The sequence below is a fragment of the Natrix helvetica genome (genome assembly GCF_964273705.1).
Source record: "Natrix helvetica genome assembly, chromosome: 4".
Classification (NCBI taxonomy): domain Eukaryota; kingdom Metazoa; phylum Chordata; class Lepidosauria; order Squamata; family Natricidae; genus Natrix; species Natrix helvetica.
The window spans coordinates 71,501,353-71,511,613 of record NC_138550.1 but is presented as its reverse complement, the minus strand read 5'-3'; the positions used below and the strand labels follow the sequence as shown (position 1 = coordinate 71,511,613).

Below are 10,261 nucleotides of genomic sequence, written 5' to 3'. Positions count from 1 at the left end.
GGAGCGGGGGGAGTGTGCATCACCATTTTCCTCGTTTGAATTTGCCGCGCTGTGGTGTCCTGAGATGGCTGCCGGAATTCCTGCCGAATTCCTGGGCTGGATCGAATCCGGAGATTCTGAAGTTGCGATCTTCATCCTATCTGTCTCTCGATCCCACCCTCGTCGCCAATGTTAGATCTGGGCAACGAGAGAACAGACTGCGGACACGAAGTGACTTAACAGCTCTTTATTAGTAGTAGTAGTGATCCAGCTTGCTCTGTGGCCAGAGGGTTCCCCTTTTATAGGAATCGGGTACGCCTCTCGACCAATCAGAACGATACCTGTTTCCCGTGGTAGCAGCGGACCAGAGAGGAGACTTGCCACGATATATGTTAATATCTAACAGAGACAATGATAGTATGGGCTAAAAATTTTGATTATCTGATAGACAACTGGCAGAAACTATGGGATAGATTACAAATTAACAATGTCAACTGCATATAAAGAAAATCTTTACAAAATGTTTTATAGATGGCATTTTCCACCCTCAAGGTTAGCAAAGATGTTTAAGGATATGTCTGCAAAATGTTGGAAATGTCATCAGACACCTGGTTCATACTATCATATGTGGTGGACATGCCCCCCCCCCCAAAAAAAATACTGGACTAAAATACATGAATGATCTAGATTTAGGGGATATTTCTATTCAACCCTTGTCATGGTCTGATCATTTCCTCATCAGGCTTGACTTCCATACTGCTACCCCTCACTGCAGGGAGGCAGAACTAACTAGATGGTTCCGCCCCAGGCGCCTGATGGACCCTGAAAGATTCCTGATGGAGCTTGGGACGTTTCCTGAATCCCTTGCTCACAACACCACCGAAGCTCTAGTGGAAGCCTGGCATAGAGCGGCCACTGGGGCCTTGGATTGCGTTGTGCCTTTGCAGCCTCTGACCTGGTGTCGATCCCGGGTGGCTCCCTGGTTTACCAAGGAGCTCCAGGAGATGAAACGCCGGAAAAGATGCCTGGAGAGTGGTTGGACGGCCAGCCGGTCCGAATCTGATCGAACACTAGTAAGAATTCATATTAAATCCTACTTAGTAGCGATAAAAGCGGCAAAACGGCAACATTTTTCCGCTCTTATCGCATCTGCAGATAACTGCCCAGCTGCCCTGTTTAGGGTGACCCATTCCTTACGTAACCAAGGAACTGGGAAAGACCCCTTGCAGGGTAGGACTGAAGAATTTGTATCTGCAGGATAAAATCGCTCAGATCCGGACAGGCTTGGACTCTGACTGGGTAGGTTCGGGCGAATCGACGGGGATGAATCTTGTGGAGACAATCTGGGATGAGTTTGACCCTGTGACCCCCGAGGCCATGGACAGGATTATGGGGAGACTCAGTGCTGCCACTTGTGTGCTGGACCCGTGTCCCTCTTGGTTAGTTTCGGCTTCCCGGGAGGTGATACGAGGCTGCCTCCAGGCAATTACCAATGCTTCATTGAGAGAGGGGTTCTTTCCCACCGCCTTGAAGGAGGCGGTGGTGAGGCTCCTCCTTAAGAAGTCTTCCCTGGACCCAGCTTCTTTAGCCAACTATTGTCCGGTCTCCAACCTTTGCTTTGTAGCAAAGGTTGTTGACAGTGTGGTAGCATGTCGCTTCCCTAGTACCTGGATGAAGCTGTCTACCTGGATCCATTTGAGTCGGGTTTCAGGCCCGGGTACAGCACGGAGATGGCATTGGTCGCTTTGGTTGATGATCTCTGGCGAGCCCGGGACAGGGGCTGCTCCTCTGTCCTGGTCCTATTAGACCTCTCGGTGGCTTTCGAAACCATCGACCATGGAATCCTACTGTGACGACTCGGGGGGTTGGGAGTGGGGGGCACTGTTTTACAGTGGTTCTCCTTCTACCTGTCAGATCGGTCGCAGTTCGTGTTGACTGGAGGGCAAGGATCGACCCCAAGGCGCATCACTTGTGGGGTGCCCAAGGGGTCGGTTCTCTCACCCCTCCTGTTCAACATATATATGAAACCGCTGGGCGAGATCATCCGTGGTTTTGGGGTGTGGTATCATCAATATGCTGATGATACCCAACTTTTCATCTCTACCCCAAACCACCCAAATGATGCCCTCGACGTGATGTCCCGATGCCTGGAGGCTGTGCGGATCTGGATGGGGAGGAACAGGCTCAAGCTCAATCCCCCCAAGGCTGAGTGGCTGTGGTTTCCGTCATCCCGATTTGTGCATCTTGTTCCATCTTTGATGATAGGGGGAGAAATTTTAGCCCCCTCAGAGAGGGCCCGCAATCTGGGAGTCCTCCTGGACAAGCGGCTTAGTTTATAAGAACACCTGATGGCCGTGACCAGGGGGGCCTTTAACCAGGTTCGCCTGGTACGTCAGTTGCGCCCCTTTCTGGATCGGGATGCTCTATGCACAGTCACTCATGCCCTCGTCCTTTCTTGCCTGGAGTACTGCAACACTCTCTACATGGGGCTGCCCTTGAAGAGCACCCAGAGGCTTCAGCTGCTCCAGAATGTGGCCGCGCGGGCTATCATGGGGGTACCTAGGTGCTCCCATGTTACACCCCTTTTAGGCGGCCTGCACTGGTTGCCGGTTGTTTTCTGGGTGCGATTCAAGGTACTAATTATGACCTTTAAAGCGCTCCATGGCTTAGGCCCAGGGTACCTGTGAGACCACCTACTGCCATCAGTAACCTCCCACCGTCCAGTGCGATCTCACAGAGTTGGCCTCCTCAGTGTGCCATCGGCCAGACAGTGTCGGCTAGTGACCCCCAGGGGGAGAGCCTTCTCTGTGGGAGCGCATTCCCTCTGGAATGAGCTGCCCCCGGAGCTTCGCATAATCCCTGATCTCCGGTCCTTCTGACGCGCCCTAAAAAGTTGGCTTTTCCAGCAAGCGGGCCTGGCCTGTTAATTTTATCTAATTTTTAAAATGTTAGTGTTATATTAATTGGGTTTGTTTTTTGGATTGTTTCTAATTTCCTTTAACTTTTGTAATATGTGTTTTTTAATGCTGTACACCACCCTGAGTCCTTTGGGAGAAGGGCGGCATATAAATCCAATAAAACAAACAAAACAAACAAACAAACATACATACATGGTTGGAAAAAATGGCAAAACAACATATTGATTTGAAATTAGAAATATTTTTGTTGGGCATTTTTCCGGATAAGTACAATAAAGGGATTACATATCTAATTTTGCATGTACTAACTGCAGCTAGAATTGGATTTGCACAACAATGGAAAAGTGAAGAGATTCCTACAGATGAAAATGTGATTTAAAAAATATTAGAATGTGCAGAAATGGATAGGCCAACACTTACAATTAAGGAAAAGAAGGAAACTGAATACTTTTTCACCTGGGACTTATTTTATCAATGGTTAGCTGACAAAACAGGAGTTAGAAACAGGGAAATATGAGGAAAGGATCAATAATATAAGGGAAATGTTAAAATGGTTAAATTATTGTTGTTGTTGTTGTTGTTGTTGTTATAGTAATGAACACCTTTGTAAATATTTTGATTACTATTTCCTAAACTATTTGTACCCAAAAAACACAGTTTAATTGAAAATGGAATTTTTATATGTTACAAAATAAAAAACTTGGGGGGGGGGGACATGCAAATTGCACTTTTATGGGATCCATTTGTATTCCTTTTGCAGAGATCTGGTAACCCAAATAGGACAACTGAAGGAGATCACTTTATCAAAAAGCTCATGTTTTCAAAGTTGCTCAAAGAACCCTGGATGTGAGTCTCATGCAAAGATGGGTCTCCTAAAAAGTCAATATAGCATCCAAGTACATCACAACATATTCAAAATATCAGAAAAATATTTCATTCATGAATCTGGAGTAGACCATGCCCCAATTAACACAATCAAAAAGCATGTCTGTATTCAATTTGCTGTTATCAGAGGCAGTTAAATGTTCATCCCTGTTTGTTCTGGTCACAATGTAGGTACCTGCCAAGTGCAATTTCATGAAACTGGTATTTGCTGAAGATGGTAAGCATATTTGAAATAAGAGGCAATCAGTAATGATCTTTGATAGAGTTCAGAAGTCGTGAACAGTCTTCAAGGAATTTCTTCTTGGATATGAAATATATATGCAGATGTGGACTGGTGGAAGAGCAAATAAATAATTTCTTCAAATTGTCAACCAGAAACTTTTAAAGTGCTGAATTCCTGAGGAGACATGGGATAATATTTCCTGGCTGGAATGTGCAAATCAGGGCTCCATCAGCAAACTGCAGTTTTCTGGCAAAGAAGAAGATCCAGAGAATGGAGAAGATGGAGAAGTTTGCATACAGTGCTGTTTGATGTCTTTGAAACTAAAAAGAAATTGTTCCTTGTTCTGTATATCTGGATTATGGATTTGCAGTCAATCAGTGCCCAGCACAATGGGAACACATTACTAAATTATAACATAGGAGGATCAAGGTAAATTCTGCTCACAATGGTTTATTGTATATTAGAGAATTTGGGTTAAGAGCAGCCATCTAAAAAGGTAACCATTTCAAGTTTGAACATGTTAACCTTGAAACTTTGGTTACAAAAGTAAAGATAAATAGAAATGATATTTAGGGACTTAAGTGTGACACCTGACTGTATTGGGTGAACAAAAAAAAATCAGTGTAAGGAAGCTAAAAGTGTAGAGTCCTGGCAATGACGTCAGAAGTTCCCTGCTTGTCTGCCGGCAACAGCCAAGCCGCGTCTGATTGGATAAGACGCGTCTTGGCTAAACACGGGCAATCCCTGCATTCTGATTGGCCTCCCTGCTTGACAGCTCCATATAAATAGCTGTCAAGCAGGGACAGCTCCCGCTTCTCTCCTGTATTATGCTTGTAGCTAGTTTGTTCAATTAAAGCCTTTTCAATTCTCCTCACGGCGTCCGTCTGCTTCCTCGCCTATTCAACACTGGTGACGAAGATGGGATCTAGCGGCCGCTGACCCACCACGCGTCCACCTCAATAGGCGAGACCAGACAACAATTTTAATTTTTTTCCTACTCCTTGAGGTCCATCTCTGAGGCGCTAGGATGGCATCAATGCCACCGTTTGCGCCGTTCGGGACTGCCGGGGAGTCTTGGGATGCCTTTTTAGAGAGGTTTGAATGCTTCCTCATTGTGAACGGCAACAGAAACATCCGTCTACTTCCTCGCCTATTCAACAAAAAGTAGCATTTAAGAGAATCCAGATTTGCCACATTGATCTATTTATTTTTAATATCTGCTTTTTTGGCCATGTATAGGTTTCGGCAGCACTCTCTAATCAGAGTAAAACATAATCCAAACCATGAAACTAAAAACCATAGCCAATTAAAATATACATTTATGTAGGTGGGAAACCAGTGAAGGACCTGTTTTGATTTACATTTGTTTGTTTGGATATAGGGGGCCCTTCGTCTTCACCTGAAAAAATAACATTCATTTTTTGTTCTGTTGGAAGAAATATCCTTCTGGGTTCATCTCCAAGTGGGGGAAAAAGACACTGGAGACATGGAGGCTGCTGGGAAAGATGGTTTATTGATGGACAGGACCACATGGCTTGAGTCCTGAACAGAAAAGGTGATCACATGCTTCAATGTTGGTGGAGAAAAGAGAAAGAAGATAGAGAAGCCGAGTCCCTGGTTTTATGCCCTCTCTGGCCTTTGATCTTGAGCTTGTATCCTGATTGGTTGTCAGACTCCCATGGAGCCATGCAGGGGAAACTCTCTAGGCTGCATTTTGAATCCAGGTTTGATTGAGTTCTCAGATGCCATGTGGCGAGTTGGGTAGAGGGCTGTAGGAAGTTATCACCTAGCCCTCTCCCAGAAAAATGAAATATCCTAGGAAATATTGAAAAGGCAGAATATTATATTTCCTGGATGTGAAAAAGGGAGAAACACATTTTAAACACAAAGTAAATTCCTGCAGCTTCCGGCCCATCCCCACTTTGTCAATGGGCCATTAAGAAGGCCAAGCTAGTCCACTTTACATAATAAAGAGTTCTCCCCTTCAGCTCCAGGGGGATGGGTGTAGAGTTCTGGCAGTGACAATGAAGGCATGATAATATAAGCCTTTACTCAACTGACCACATGGCATCTGAACTCAATCAAACCTGGATTCAAAACAGCCTAGAGGGTTGCCCCTGCATGGGCCCATGTGAGTCTGACAACCAATCAGAATACATTTCTTACACAGGAACAGGAAACAGAGAGGTGGGACTGAACAGATTATAAAAAGGCGTTCTTCACTCTCTTCTCTGCTCCTCTCTTCTCTTCCCTTCTCTTCTTCTCCACCAACATTGAAGCATGTGATCACCTTTTCTGTTCAGGGCTCAAGCCATGTGGTCCTGTCCACCATTAAAACCATATTTCCAAGCAGCCTCCATGTTTCCAGTGTCTTTTTCCCCACTTGGAGCCGAACCCAGAAGGACTTTTCTTCCAACAATTGGCACCCCAGATGGGACTCCAAGCTAGCCTAACAAATGGATATGGCCCAGGTAAGCCTCCCATGCCGGCACAGACCCCATTGAGTCTGTGGGTGGACTTTATCTTGGCCTTAGCCATTTGGATCTAGGCTTTAAAGGGGTTTTGAGTTTGAGCTCAAAGGCTGCCTGGAAAGAAGGTGAGTACCTCTAAATTTTAATTCTCTAAAATTTAATTTTAAAGCATGGGAAATGTGTGTATGCCTGCCTGTGTGTGACTAGTGTGCGTGAAAATGGATGGAAAAGTGAATGATTTTTTTTATTTTTTGTTGTTGCTGCTGTTTTTGTCCTGTGAGAGAAAAAAGCTAAAGCCCATAAGGAAGTTAGAGAGAAAAAAGGGAGGTACGCATACCCGCTCCGACAGCACCCCTCCTGGGTCACTGTGCGGCTGGTCCTCCGGGTCTCTTTCCCCAAGACTTGAAACTGTAAGAAAAGTCCCTGCGTGAAAGGGCACGAATCGAGAGAAGGTTCCCGCGGTGAGGAACGCGACAAAAGTCCCTCCGAAGGGCACCCATAGACCCTCCGAAGGGCAAACAGAAAAGTCCCTTCAAAAGGGCACGAAAGGTCCTCTAAGGACGCGAAAGTAAAGCGGGGAAATACGAAGTGGCAAACCCGGCTAGGACGAAGTGAACCCACATCTAAACGGGATCATGGGAAGCGGTAGCTCGAGGGTGGCCACGGAAACCCCTCTAGGGGAGCTGTTGGGGGCCTGGGACGAAAAGGCAGATCCCTGTCCTGGCCGGAATGAAGAAAGCAAAACAGATTGTAGAAAAATGGGCTTTGCTGAAAGATGATACATACAATGGTCCTGTCCACCATTAAAACCATCTTTCCAAGCAGCCTCCATGTTTCCAGTGTCTTTTTCCCCACTTGGAGCCGAACCCAGAAGGACATTTCTTCCAACAGGGCCAATATTATCATGCCTTAATCCCATCCCCTTGGAGCTGAAGGGGAGAACTCTTTATTATGAAAGGGGCTAGCTTGGCCATCTTAATGGCCCATTGACAAAGTGGGTGGGGGCAGGAAGCTGCAGGGAGCTATTCTCTCTTTAAACATGTTTCTTCCTTTTCACATCCAGGAGAATGCAATATTCTGCCATTTCAATATTTCCTAGAATATTTCATTTTTCTGGGAGAGGGCTGGGTGATAACTTCCTATAGTTCCTTTCCCTATGCTTTGTGAATGGAAACAAGCAGATGTCTTTTCCCTGGCTTTTGCAGTAGATAGCTCTGTGCATCACCTTTACAACCTGGTTCACATGTTGCTTTACACCACCAGGTGCTCAGGATCATTGAAGTGCTTACTTCAAACTAAGCTCCTCTGTTTACAGAATTAAGTACTTGGGCACATGCAAGAGATAAAAAACTAAAAGCAGACATTGCTCAGGAAATAGCTCTGCCTTGTGCTATTCCATCTCAAGTTATTTTCGTGGCACAATACTGGTTTATGAATCCGGATTTTGACTGCACACTAAGCTTTAGTCAGAATTATGAAACGTGAGTAATGACCTCTCATCTAATCACAAAGCGAGCACGGTTGAAACTTTGAAAAGGTCAAACGGAATCCTTTACAATCTTGTGCTAACACAATTACTGATTGAATGGGCATATCACGCTAAGCCATGGTTGCTTAATTATAGTTCGTTAAGAAAAGCAAGTACAGTGTTTCGAACAGTAGCCATCAAATCATTTTTGCCCAATCGCTCTTTTGCTAAGGAATGGTTTGAAGTGGAATGCAAAGACAGGCTTGTGTATACTGCAATTAACAGACACACGTTCTTTCCTATACTGACACTATTTTTTTAAGTGGGGGAGTTTGATTTCTCCGGTCGAGCATTTTAGTGGAGAGAGGAAATTGGAAAAGAAAGAAAGCACACACCAATCGGACAACGCCAAGAAGAGAAGGCTATGATTGATGTTTATTCTGTTTAATCAAGCTTAAAGGTATTTCGAAATACCGTTGTCTTAGCCAGTCAGATAACAAAATTTGGAGGCTAGAAATTGATTGACATAGGAGCTATCTAATAATATCGAAGCAGTTTCAGGAAGCGTGCTTGCAGGACTTAAGTGGTGGGCGGGCAGTCTAAACCGCCTCAGCGTGTACTCTCAAAGTATCTTGCTGGTGGGAGGGTGAAGGAGCGCGTGACGAGACTCTAGAGTGACAACGATTGTATCCAATGAGGCTGGAAGCATCGAGCGAATGTGACCAATGGAAAAAGCGAACAGGGTTGGCGAGGGCAGCGCGGTGACTGTGGTTTAGATAGGGTGTGAGAAGTTAGTGGCGCTGCTGCTGTGAGGGGACGGAGACGGCGTTCCCCCCCCCCCCTCCCACGGCTGAAGCTTGGATCAACGCGCGATGCTTACGGACGGCACAGCCGCCCCGACTCCCACCGGCGATGAGGAAATAGACTCGGTGACGCCCCGTGGTGCCCCGGCCGCCATCGTTGAGGCCTCCACGGCCGGGCCTAACCCGTTGGGGTTGCGGGCCGTGCGCCTCTTCGGAGAGGCTGGGCCCTGTGGGCCGATAGGCTCGGCAACAACTTCTGGAGAGGCCGGGGCTGCTGCCGCCGCTGCCGCCCTCGACTTTAAACTGGCGGCCGCTGTCCTGAGAAGTGGGGGCGGCGGTGGATCTGGCAGCGACGAGGACGAAGTGTCTGAGGTGAGAGAGGCCTTCGCTCCCGCCAGGCTATCTGCGAAGGATGGTCTCCGTCTCGAACGGAGCTCCCTGCCGCGCTGGGTGCCAGCCCCGCCCGTCAAGCTCCGGGATCCTTTCTGCAGACCCTTCTTGGTCGCATAAAGGAGGGTGGAGACCCAGCCAGTCGCCCCAACACCCAAATCGGCGTCCGGTTCCCTCTCCGATTTTAATAGGAGGAGGGCCGAGGCCTGCTTTTCTTTTTCTTGATTCATTGTGTAAAGGGAGAGCAGCTAGAGACGAGCCTTGCTCGCTCCTTATTAGCCCGCCTCTCTAGCCTTACCTGTTCAGGTCTCGATGATGGCGGAAGCGATCTTTGCTTTCTGCAGAATCTTCTTTCCCGCGCCTGTAAAGGTTTTTAATGTGGAAAGTTGTGCTAATTGCTTTTTCGAAGCTGGTGAGAGATCTGTGAGGGTAATAAAACGACCTTTTTGTGTTAGTTTTAACGTGTAAATTTAATTCAGATCCCTTTGACTGGAATTGTACTTATCTTGATAGTTTTGTGTGTGCTTAGATGCAACTGAGGATTCCTTCTCAGTGTATGAGTCCTCAACTTTATCTCATATATATGAGTCTAAGCTGCATGCATTTATTTTAAGCATGCCAGAAAATTCAGTTAGATTATAGTCTGATCTGGATATTCATATGGCTTCTCACATTCAAATTGAAATGTGCCTAACTAGACATGTAGGAGCATCATTTACAGTAGTTTGCACATAATGTGGTTTATTTCCTGAAATGAATAATTGCTTTCAGGTATGTGGGGGGACGGACAGTAGGTACTATTTTCACCCTGGACATCATTTTTAAGGAGGTATGTTTATCGTAATGGATAATGTATTTATTGTAATTTGTTGCATTATTTACTTTTTATTTGTAGCTTCCCATATGAAGATATTACAAAATCTTTTAAAAGATTACAGAATAATAGCGATCTTAATGGAAATTATGAAGGCATTTATGTGTAGTATAGAGGATGCCATTAGAATTAAAAATTAATTGCAAACATTTGTTGCAAAATTTAGATGTTTTCCCAAAAGGATTTAGTTAGGATAGCATTAATACATTTAAAGAAAAAGATTACAGATAGTCCTTGATTTACAACCATT

General features: G+C 45.6%; 1 protein-coding gene across 8 annotated transcripts in view; it reads left to right on the top strand.

Annotated features, from left to right (window-relative positions):
- Positions 1 to 7,845: 7,845 nt before the first annotated feature.
- The window catches only part of LOC309390952 (ankyrin repeat and KH domain-containing protein 1-like), a 194,703-nt gene continuing 192,287 nt past the window's right edge, over positions 7,846 to 10,261 (top strand). For 3 of the 8 annotated variants that reach the window (XM_081950898.1, XM_081950893.1, XM_081950891.1), the window contains exon 1: positions 8,541 to 9,119. In XM_081950898.1, the coding sequence (XP_081807024.1) occupies positions 8,817 to 9,119 (303 nt within the window). In that variant the 5' untranslated portion in view covers positions 8,541 to 8,816. Of the gene's footprint in view, positions 7,958 to 8,540; positions 9,120 to 9,437; positions 9,501 to 10,261 lie in introns of those variants that run through there. The other 5 variants (XM_081950897.1, XM_081950896.1, XM_081950895.1 and 2 more) reach the window with 4 other exon arrangements.